At 43.1% G+C, this 12,455-nt stretch overlaps 1 protein-coding gene across 28 annotated transcripts in view; it reads right to left on the reverse strand.

Moving 5' to 3' along the window:
- Positions 1-12,455, reverse strand: part of ELMO1 (engulfment and cell motility 1) — a 588,268-nt gene that overhangs the window by 332,084 nt on the left and 243,729 nt on the right. For all 28 annotated transcript variants that reach the window (XR_013523821.1, XR_013523822.1, XR_013523824.1 and 25 more), the window contains 2 exons: positions 10,096-10,218; positions 8,202-8,333 (listed from right to left, as the gene is read on the reverse strand). Coding sequence is in view for 24 of the 28 variants with exons in the window: in XM_054236998.2 (XP_054092973.2) it covers positions 8,202-8,333; positions 10,096-10,218 (255 nt within the window). In the remaining 4 variants the exon portion in view is untranslated. The remainder of the gene's footprint in view (positions 1-8,201; positions 8,334-10,095; positions 10,219-12,455) is intronic.

Consider the following 12,455-nt stretch of genomic DNA (forward strand, 5'->3'; position numbering starts at 1 on the left):
GCTCTGCACCCTGCCGAGGCTGGTTCACTTCCACTCCCTTTGCCACCCCGCCCTCTCCACGTTCTTACTGTCACGTATTTACTTATGTATACTTTCCACCCGCAGATACATTATTATTGCGGTTTTTACAGTCAATATTCATAAAGACTTTCCGTTTCCAATGCATACTTCCCTGTTTCCATGCTAAGACAGAAAGAAAAAATCACTTGTATAGGTTGCTTGCCCTACTTAAAATATTTCCATGAGAGCAGAAGGAAAAATAACTGGGAATGAGAGTTGGGAGATGCAGGTACTGGGAAAAAGCCCATCGGCCATGAATATCAGGCAAATCGCACTTCACAGGGAGGCCAGTTGCACACCCAAGAATGTTTCTAATTCCTGCCAGGCCCTGATGAAAGCTTTGGAGCTCTCTAAGGAGACCCCAAGAACCCCTGTCTTGGCCCTTAAACAACCTCAAAGGCTTCAGGCTTACAAGCAGGGATGTAACAGAATGTCCCAGCAGCTGGTCAGCCAGAGTTGAGCGGGGAGCGGGCTGAGAGCCAATGGCTGTGGTTTGGCGCCACCTGGTGGCTATTTCTGCTAAGGAATCTCCTGGCTTATTCCGGGCAGCGTTGCCTCAAAGCAGCAAGACTACACCTACATCAGCAGCGTTTCAGACAGGGAAAGAGACTGTCAGATCCCATCAAAGTGTCAAGGACTGTGTAAGATCTGGCTCCTGAGGAGCAGGCCCATCTCTGTGAGTTCACACAGTCTGAACCATCCCAGGTAATCCCTTTACCCAGGGACCTCCTGCATTCTATAGAGCTATAACCATACAGGATTTCAGTAAATGTGTGTTTTTAAAAATATTGGCCTTTTTGCCCTATTGTTTATGGGTTACATCTAAAATTTATTTGAAAGCCAAGTGCTTGGTTGAGAATACTATCCCAGTTATTCATATGGGATATAGGGGGAAAACCTGCTTTGTCTTATGCTTTCCAGAGATGCCCCGTTGCAAAAGGAGAATACCACAAAAATCAGCTAAATGTCGAAATTTAATTTCTTCAATTCCTGCCAATGTATTCTAGATTCTTACTAACGCCGGTCCTCATAGCCCGAGACACTGAACCCCATTCTTAGTGATGAAAGCCCGTGATAAAATCACATTGGCATTGGTGCTTCAAGATAAGGTAAGTCCACTATACACAGGGTTCTCTTCAGCTAGAACGTTTCTGAGAATTCACCAGGTTTCAGGGATGAGGTATTTTGGTATAGTGGCCATTCCAAGGCAGTTTCTGGATTTAAAATAAATGAATTGAATCATAGTAAATGATAATACTTTCCCTGTGAATTCCTACATGGTACTGAGCAGTACTAAATGATTTGCAGAAATTATTTAACTTTTCCTTCTAACCACTTAAGAGCAGACTTTTTCTTCCCCACTTACCACAGACAGGACCCTCTGGATTCTCCTCTCCACAGTTTACCTTTGCCCAAAAGCTCCCCAGGAACTTCCAATGTAGTAGATGATTCTTATTTGCAATAGTTACGTCCTGGAAAGCTGCTGCAGACCTTTGGTTAACAATTACTGAACCACCGCTCCTAGGAACAACATAGAATTGCTTCTGCAAGCCTTCGGCCATAACATTTGGCCAACTAGTGAATATATAACCTTGGTTTATGTGTGTTTTTGTTTAAAGACACCCTATTTAGTATACACTGCTGATTCATTAACAGTGAGTGCTCAGCCTACAGTCCTTTAAGTACTGCCTTAACAGAGCTTAACAAACACATATATTTTTGTATTTCTTCTGTGTGGCACATCACAGCCTTCTTTCACTTCAAAACACTTAAACAATACTTCAGCTCTACACTTTGGAGCCTCCTGAAACTGTGAAATTACCATCAGAAAGCAGGAAGCACAAAAACGAGAAAAACATGACCTAGACAGACGGGGAAAGGGACACTTGTTTGAAGCATGAGAGCTGACACAGGAAGGCAGGGCGGTGGCTCGGGGACTTGTTTGACTTCAGCTGGAATATCTGAGTTGGGTAACTCAATTTTTTTTTGCCACTATGCATTTGTCCAAGAATGACTTTAAAAAAGCACCTCGAATATTGATTTGGGTGTTACAAATAAATTTTAGCAAACGGGCAAATTTGCAAACATGGAATCCACGAATAACGAGGACTGACTATACATCGCAAAGCCCTTAGAATTCAAAATTCTTCCATCACCTTTCCCTCACACCTAAAGCCAGCTCTACTTCCGTCTCTGCACCATAAACACCGTCCATGACAAATGACCTGCAGATTCTCAAGCACCCACTGTTCTTTCACCTTTAACTGTGACTTGAACTGTTACCCCTCACTTCACACTACCCTCCCGGACAACCGACAATTCTCACTCTCACGTTCCCCCATCACCATCTGTCACGGTGTCACAGAGATTGTGGTGCCCTTTCAACAATATCAATGGCAATGATTAATAACATCTAGATTCACAGACTATGTAGCAAGCGCTGCTCTGAACAACTTACAGTATCTACTGACTGAATCCACGCAGCACACATACTGATAGAGAACATCATTATCCGTCACTTTCAAGATTAAAAAAACAGGGACATGAGTGTCAAGTACCTCGCCCAAGTCACTCAGCGTGTGAATGGAAGAGCCAGAAACCCAAATCCACAGCCCGAGCTTAATCACAGTGTTATCTCACAATGACTGTTGAAGCCTGGTAGCATTTAGACAAAGATGCTTCCTTCCGTAGTATTAGGATGGGGACAGAGAGAGAGAAAGAAAAATATAAATATGCAGTTCATTTCACTCCCTGCCATCTCCATTTGGTGAGAAAATATATTAAGATGACACTAAGCACTGCATATGTAATGATGTGTAATTATACTTGTATAACTAGAGATAATTATCTTCTGTCATCCAAGAAGGTAGAAAGTCCTCTTAAAATTTTGAACACGAATCTTATTTCTGAAATAGTGCTTTTTCCTGTTACCCATTCCTTCTTCCACCTTCACGGTTTAGTCATTTTTCCCTCCAGGATGATCCTGAAATATTATGAAAAATTTTTATAAAACATTTCACGTTCAAGCAAATTATATTGTTTAGAAAAAGCTTCTTTAAAAAAAAAAAAAGCTTATTTTCTCCCCAGTCAAGAAAAAAGAAAGGAAAACAAAGCAACTAGGAAAAAAAAAAAAAAAGCTTTTTCTGATTTTAATATCCGCTGTGATTCAGAAGGGATCAGAAAGATGAACTACAGACAACTCCTTTTTCATGCTCATCCAGTAGACTGAGTAAGGTAAAATTCACAAATAGAGAAGGTACAAACTGGAAATCAAAGCAGAGACCGTTCTGAAGGTGCCTCTAGCCGGGACCAGGAATGCAACACTCTGCAGAGTGAGAGCTCTGCTGCACAGGTCTTGGTGGCTACATTCAAGTTTGTATACAGCACTGTCCCTGTTCTCAAGCTAAAGTCATCCTAGAGGCGACAGTCTGACTTCCATCACTCTCGGGAATCCACGTGCCCTTCCTTAGAAGTTCCAGTAAGAATAGCATTATCCCAGCCAGGCACGGTGGCTCATACCTGTAATCCCAGCACTTTGGGAGGCCGAGGCAGGCAGATCACCTGAGGTTAGAAGTTTGAGAGCAGCCTGGCCAACAGGGCAAAACCCCATCTCTACTAAAAATACAAAAATTAGCCAGGTGTGGTGGCGCAGGCCTGTAATCCCACCTGCCTCAGGAGGCTGAGGTAGGAGAATCGCTTGAACCTGGGAGATGGAGGTTGCAGTGAGCCAAGATTGCACCACTGCACTCCAGCCTAGGAGAGAGACCGAGTCTCCCACCAGGGTACCTATGAAGGCCTGTCCATTTTGAAACGAAAGAATCAGTAAAAGAGATCTTAGAAGATGGTCGGGTACAGTGGCTCATGCCTGTCGTTCAAGACCAGCCTGGCCAACATGGTAAAACCCTGTCTCTACTAAACACACAAAAATTAGCCAGGTGCAGTGGCGGGTACCTGTAATCCCAGCTACTTGGAAGGCTGAGGCAGGAGAATTGCTTGAACCCAGGAGGCGGAGGTTGCAGTGAGCCAAGACAGGGCCATTGCACTGCAGCCTGGGCAACAAGAGTGAAACTCCACATCAAAAAAAAAAAAAAAAAAAACAGAAAGAAAAGAAAAACGAGATCTCAGAAGACGAAGCAGCTTTGTTTTAAAAGCAGGTACTTTTCTGTGTTATGACTAACCTTACAAGCAACTCAGTCACCTAGATTATGACTTTAGAGTTATTTTAACAGAAAAATCTGCTCCATTGGGATGTGGTGCTGAGAAGGAACGCAGCACCCATCTGCCTCCCCAGAGGTGTCGTGGTTTATTGTCCTTTAATACGCTTCTTGCCTTGTTGGAGCAATGGCCCCTTTTACCTTGGAAAGCTTAAAAAGCTGCAGACGATTTCGGGGACGTGTTCTCTCCGAAAGGAGGAAAGGGAAGTAGTGCGGGCTGAGTGCACCTCGTTTCAGCCGCTGTGCTAGTTGCTAACAGACGGCCCTGTGGGCCTTCCCATCACCTCAACATAGAAAAGACGCTGCCCAATTTCACAGCTGAGGAAACCCATGCCCAAAGAGGTTAAATGACTGAACCGCTGGCCCATGGCTCCAAAGCAGAAAAGCTGAAATTGAATCTAGACCCAGTGAACTCCAAAGCCTTGTCATGTGATGCTTCCTGGCCATTGCCTACTTGGGAGCAAAAAAAAAAAAAAAAATGAGAAACAGCCGTCTTCATTTTATGAACTGAAGTTTTCTTCTAAGTGATCCGAAGGATGATCCAGATCCGTAAAGTTCAGTAAGGAGTTTAACAGGCAAGATGATTCCTCTCTGGGAAGTCCAGAGGGAATTCTGCACGGGGCTGCTCACAGCATCGAGAGATTTGCAGCCAGGCCCTGATGTCATCAGCTTTCAGCAGTTTTGCAAGACCGTCTCTAGGTGGCGCAATGACCGCGCGATTCTGTTCACTGAGGCCTGTCTACTTCGGGCTGGCTGCGGATTTCAGAGTGAAAATATCTGCTTGTCAAAACTGTTGGATCATTCTCAGCATTCAGAATCATTACTAAATAGTCTTTCCAACTTCTCAACTCTCTGATGCAAGACTGTGGCCTGCGAGAAGTTTCAGGAGAAGAACTAAAATCAAAAACGAAAAAAGAACCATGGAAAAATAAAGAAAACCCACACTCCCAAGATTCTTCTCTGTTCAGGGTCTTCGCTTTTTGTAGGATGAGTTTTCAAGTCCTCATAAGTGCTAACGGCCTTAAAACCACCTCCAATTAACTTTCAATTTTAAAAACAAAAACCTATCATTCTGTATTCATGAAGCAGAACACTAAGCAGACAGGAAAAACTAAGAGAGAAATACACCCAAGACTAAACCGTTCAAGGAATGAACAAGAATGTTAAGACGAATGCAGCTACATTGAGAACATTTACTCCAATTCGGCTCATGGAATAGTCTGGTCATTTCACGTAAGAACGGGGCCTGAAAATAAAAGGGAGACGCTTCACAGCACACACCACATTCCAGATGCCCTCACAGAGACCCAGAGTCTATACTAATCCTATTTCCACCATGTGGTCATCCCCCAATCTCCCTCTCTCCTCAGTCCCTCCATACTGTGCATTCTGGGCGCCAACTGCCCCCAAGGAAAACCACTGCTGGGACAGAGACACATGCATCCTGGAGGCAGCACATGGAAAGAATTCAGGTCTTGGATTTTCCACATAGCTCAGAAGAAATCCAGGCACTGGCAGGAGGTGGAAGATGAAATTGCAGTCACAGGAGCACCCTAGAACCAGGCTCTCCCTCAGGAGAGGAATCAATTAAGAGTATTTTCAAAATGTACATCCCCTGATTCTTCCTTGGTAATTTTGATATGACTTGAAGGTAAAAGAGATTGGGTGATTTTGCAAAACTTCCCAAGTGACCTGAATAGATCTTGTTTACCACATAAAAGTAAAATTTGGAAGGAATTGAGGGTGAGGTAGAGAGGGAGTCTCATCCACCTTCCTGGACCATCGCTCTGGCAAAGGGGCCCTGCCAGCAAGGCCACTGCCACCCTAGAGCTTCGGTCATCAACACCCAAGTTCAAGAAACTCACCTGCTCCACCGGCCATGACGCTTTTGCTAAAATTTAAAAAAATTGATTCAACCAAAAGACAAATGGAATTCCAAGGTCAAAATATAAAATACAATATAAAAATAATTTCAGAATACCTCTGTAAGGCAAACTGCAACGCTGAATATTCAACAGGTATTTTTATTTAAAAAGCTATATTAAAACTAACACTATAACTGGATAAAGAAAATGTGGCACATATACATCATGGAACACTATGCAGCCATAAAAAAGGATGCGTTCATGTCCTTTGCAGGGACATGGATGTAGCTGGAAACCACCATTCTCAGCAAACTGACACAGGAACAGAAAACCAAACACTGCATGTTCTCACTCATAAGTGGGTGCTGAACAACGAGAACACATGGACACAGGGAGGGGAACATCATATACTGGGCCTGTTTGGGGTCGGGGGCTAGGGGAATTATAGCAGGAGGTAGGGAAATAGCATTAGGAGAAATATCTAATGTAGATGATGGGGTGATGGATACAGCAGACCACCAAGGCACATGTGTACCTATGTAACAAACCTGCACGCTCTGCACATGTACCTCATTATTTAAAGTATAATTATAATAACTGTTTTAAAAACTAACACTACAAAAACAATAACTTATCAGATTATTAGTTTTTCAGGTTTTTAGGGTTTTTTTTTTAGCTTAAGAAACACTACTGGAGAGGGTTAAAAAAATGATCAGTCTGACCCACTGATGGTTAAAATGGACATTACTTTCTGTGTGTGAAATGCACTTTGACAGCATCAAAAGCCTTGAAAATATGTCTCATACAAAGTGTAGTTCCACAAATTTATCCTAATGATGTGATCATGGGTGTGCATATTCTGGGCTGCAAGATATCAACCATGAATGTACGGGTAATATCAAGGCAGTGAATCATCCAGCAAAAGGGCTCAGTTAAATCAACTGTATCACATCGAAATCATGAAAAACGCATCAGTAATGGAACAGTACATGTTAAGTAACATGAAAACATTTTCAAAGAATATTCCCATGAAAGACAAAGCTTCTCAGATAACACATAAAGCATGATGTCACTTGTCAAAATATGTATAAATATTAATATTAGTAGAGATATACAGATATATACATTGTGTATATATATATTTGAGTGTGTCTGTGTGTGTGTATATATATGTCTATATATATACACACATATATATATACACACATGTATATATATATACACACATACACAGAGACATATATGTGTGTGTGTGTATATATACATATATACACACATATATATGGCTTTTTTTTTTTCAAGGAAAGCATATTTGAAATTATACAATAATACCTGGTGATTTCTAATCACCGAAGCCAAGATCTCAGACATGCCATTTATGATGGAGATTAAAATGGAAATACAAATTTACACCTGCAGAATTTGATATTAGCTGAAGGTCACTCAGAGACTTCATGGGGATGAAATCAGGAATATAATCCAAGTAGAAATAAAACCAATGGCTTATATTTGGGATAAGTTGTGTTCTAATTTGCAAACAGAAAAAAAAATCTAGGACACAAGCTATTAGCACTCACAGCAAGAGAGACCTTTTAAAGGAAGCATAAACTGTGTTAATCTCCTCATGATTACATTTTGGAAAACTTTCAATTTGACTTTGATAAGAAATTGGTATTTGTAAGTAATCCACTCACTAAAACAATAATAAGATCCATCTCACAGCTGCCATCATTCATTTAAGTCAAACACAAATCTTAAGCATCCTGGGAAGTAGATTTCACGAAGTTGAGATGCATTCTGGGCTAACTACTCTCGGTTACAGTTAATCAGAACTGAATAAACAAACTCAGTATTAGTCACACTTGTGCAAGTTATTCCATTTCACTGAAGCCAGAAGAGATTTTCATGTGATCCTGTTTAAACCAACTGGACATCTGGAAATGTGGAAACTATTCTGTAAAGCGCAAGAGGACCACACGCTCGGAAGAGACATCAGCTATGTGGCTGAGGTCAGGTCTGGGGAGGCTGGAGGGAGGGCATGTACTAGAGACGCCTTACTTACAATGAAGCCAAGTTTCTTGTAATCTCGCGTGTACATGGACTTTCGTTTCTCCATGCTGCCACTGCTGTTATTAGGTTCTGACTCGGCATCAAAGGCAATTCTTCGAAGTTCAAATATGATGTCTCTCTGAGCCTGAAGGAATCAGTAAAAAGAGGAGGGAGGGGAAAAAGCAGCTTTCATTGTGTGACAATACATATACTCCCTCTTTCCCTGGGGTCTAAATGAATCACTGCATTCAGGCAAAAGGAAAACAGATAAAAGAGAACCCGTGTTCTAAGTTAGGGCTTTGCAGGCCGCTCCTCCCCCACCAGTCTCCCTGCTGGTCAGGCCTGGCTGTATTCCACAAGGGTCCTCTCAGCCAAGTAGGCATCTGGAGCATGAATACTGATAGTCCAGTGCAGTCTGACCTGAGAGGCCTAGATATGATGGAAGCGTCGTGACTGGAGAAAGCTAAGATAGGGAAACTGGGGATACCCAAAGTGCCTCACCCCACTAAGTAAATTCATGGAAACAAACAGAGGCCAAAAATGGAAGAAAGGACCAAAGATGCAAACCACCCAAGTGTGCATCCAACAGTCAATGGGTGAAAAAAATGAGGTGTGGGCATATAATGGCACATGATTCAGCCTTCGAAAGATGGCAATCCCAACAGACGCTGCAACATGGATGAGCTTTGAAGATACTAGGCTGGGTGAAATAAACCAGACACAGAAATATACATATTGTCTGATTCCAATTATATGAGGTCCCTGGAGTAGTCAAATTCATAGACAGAAAGTAGAATGGTGGTTACCAGGGGCCAGGAGGACAGAATGGGGAGTTAGTTTTTAACGGGTACAGAGTTTCGGTTCTCCAAGATGAAGAGTTCTGGAGATGGACGGTGATGGCAGTTTCATAACAGTGTGCATGTACTTCATGCTGCTAAACTGTACACTTAAGAGTGGTTAAAATAGTAAACTTTATATTACATTTATTCCACCACAATAACATAAATATGTAAATAAAGTTTTAAAAGGGTTTCCAACCAAAGAGGGTCATTCGATATTAAGATGCATTGCTCTCTGTCACTAGAAGTAGTAAGGTGGCAGTCTCTTCTCTCTAGGATGACTATACCTTGCCAAAAACATGGGGCACACTCACTGCCTCTCAGAGCCTCCCCATCATTCTTAACTGCATGGCCTTGCTCCATGAATGAAGTGCTGCGGCAGCTACACACTTCACATATGCAGGTCACATCTGCAACAGATCAGGCCCTCACGTGCCAATAATGAGTGTTTTCCTTTCCAAAGCTGCAGCGCTGTTTAAGTTGAAAATGTGCTACGGCAAGATTCCCAGCTGTTTCCTCTCACTCTACCCTCACACAGCAAAGGTCCCCAAAGCCTTCTGAATGGAGACATAACCTTTCATGCACAACAAGAGACCCAGCAGAGAGTTACAGCCAACAGCCAACCAACAGAAAGCTGGCCCAGAAATCAGGTTTAATCTGGGACCCTGCTCTTGATACTGATCTCTGGTGAATGAAAATTTCTGCCTCAACCCTGCAGAATCAACACCACATAGAGTCACCGAGAGGGCCTAGTTGTCTGGGAACTCCTAAGCTATTACCATGAAAGGTATTTGGAGCCAAGGGCTAAGGTCTGTGGTCATGTGATATCAAGCTTTCTTTTTCAATAAAGGCAGAACATGCATGTTTGGAGCCTAATGGAAGAATCCATATGGTATATTTTCTGATCCTAGATTCACTTAATTTTGAAGCCATGCCCCTAAGTTCTGAGATGGTAATAAAATGACATCATCCCAAACTCAGAAACTCCCTAGTTCGGGGTACCTCAGGAAAAGACTAATGACACCTTCTCTCCTCCTGTGCTTTGACCGCTGTCCAGCGCACACTCACTTGGTCCTGGGGATCCATTTTGGTCATCATCCTGTCTTCCAGCAGGTTGAAGGTGAGCACTTGCAGAACGTACAGCTGGTGCGCCATCTCATTGTTGATGGCTCGCTGGGCTCGGATGACATGCTAGGGAGATGGTTCACAAATACAATGTTTAATACAAGAAAGAAAAGGAAACGACGAGAATTAGCCCTCAAGCTGACTCTCCCAGTCTTCCTGGGGAGGTACAAGGAATGGAGAAGACAGGTGAGACTACAGGGAATGTCAGAGTTTTCCTTTATGTCCAGAGCCCAGTAAGCTTCCTGATCTTCAGGTCACACTCCAGGAAAACATTACTGTGGGCAGGAGGGAGCAGAAGGGAAAAAGTGCTGGAAAAGGACTGGTGATGTCAGCCACATAAGTCAAGAGAAGATATGCTTGCAATGAGAGTGTCCGCAAGACAACTGTGGATTTCGGCAACAGAAGCATCTGTCACATGCAGCAGAAAAGCCCATGGTGCATACCTGTAGTAAGCAATCTTGCCACTATCTTACCCTGGGACTGTCTCTGACAGGTGAGCCCACTTCAAACTGGGGAAGAGTTTTAGAAGGAAATACCCAACGAATCTTAATCTACCGTGGGAGCTACACAGGGACGTCTACCACCAAAGGCAGTGAGCAAATGCTTGTGAATCACTTTACTCACTGTTAACAATGAAATGAAAGATAAAATAACTCTTCCCCACAGAAATGGAACTGAAAACAGAACAAACGTACAAGAAGTGGCAGGACAGGAAGACTGGATAGGTCCACTCTCAACCCCCTCACTCCTGCCCAGAAATGGGACAGCTGCCACCAACTCAAGATTCAGCATTTGGGACTAACATACAGCCTTTTCAACAGAGATTCCGGCTGTACATTAAAAATGCCAAACAATGGATCAGCGTGGTGAAACACCCTTCCAATCAGTTATTTTGAGTGTGCTAGCCCCAGTCATGCCTTGCTATATGAAAGACCATTTCTCTTGGCAATCCGTAGTTGCTCCTGGGTAGACTGCTGTAAACCAGCTTCTAAGTGGCCATTCAGTAAATGACAGAGCTGTTCCGTGTAGAAAAAAAAAAAGAGATCTTCCTCCAGGACTGGAAGAAGTCTAGCTCCTTAGAGAGCTGCGTGGGTGCCTCCCAACCTGGCATGCACCTGCAATCCACATCCCGGCTGTAAGTACCATGCTGAAATAGCCAATTAAAGAAGGAGCGGTGGGAGAAGACTGAGGAATAGAAGAACGAGGATAGGGAGGAATAAGGGAATACAAAGTCACTGAACCAAAATTCTGAAAAGCAGGGAAGCTAGACAATGGGATGGTTAGGAGCGAATCAAATCCCGTATCTTTTGATCTTCAAAACAGCATGTAAACTCACAGCACACACTTAGTATCCAAAGTGCATGGGTATCTATTTTCTTAGTAACTCGAAAGTGCTAAACTCCAATTTCTTGCAGAGTACCAACCTCGAACTTCAGCCATCAACATCTCATAAAAGTCCCACTTGGGCAAGCCGATTTTTGAGACAGGGTGGCTACAGTCATCCATGCCACTCATTTCTCAGGGCATTCTAACCCTGACCGCCACCTCAAGGTAACATGAAGACGCTGAGCTACACGCTGATACTGTGGCTTCTACATTATTGCAAGCCGATACAAAGGACAGTATTATGAATACTTCTGCACTTCCAAAACCATAACTGGACCTAGAATCTACTAAGACACTCCCCGGAGATTCATTTCAGATCTCAGTTCCAGAGGGAAAAGGTTTATCTTTCCCGAAGAACTGGGGCACCTGTTTTTATCAAACAATGAAAATTAAACTCATGTGTTTCTTGTCATCCTTGACAGCCAGAAAGTTTAAAATGGAACTAACTTCATCACAAAGCGCAGTCACTACCACTGACTTTGGGATCCAGAACATCTTACTTTCATCATTGACTTTTGATGGCTTATTGCACTGGTGGGGGTGGGAGGAGGAGTGTGTGTGTGTGTGTGTGTGTGTGTGTGTGTGAGCTGTTTATTTCCAGTGTTTTGACATCAGGGACCCTGCTGACCCCAGAGAGACTGCCTCTCTGAGGTCTAGCCAATTCCTAGAGATAATGACTATTTTCATATGCAAACTAGCCAGTCCAGAGCCTTGGCACCCACTCCCCATCTTCTACAAGCTCTGGCTCGTACTCTTGCGACCACTATTCTCCTGTCCTAACCATAGAGCCAACTACCAGACAACTAGAGACAGCCCATAAGAGCCCACTGAAATTATTCAAACTAGCCAATCCTAAACCTGCTCAGCCAGCTTACCTGGCCTCACCCACCCTTTCCCTCAAAAGCCACAATAAGGGC

The sequence above is a fragment of the Callithrix jacchus genome, chromosome 11, assembly GCF_049354715.1.
Source record: "Callithrix jacchus isolate 240 chromosome 11, calJac240_pri, whole genome shotgun sequence".
In the NCBI taxonomy this organism is placed as follows: domain Eukaryota; kingdom Metazoa; phylum Chordata; class Mammalia; order Primates; family Cebidae; genus Callithrix; species Callithrix jacchus.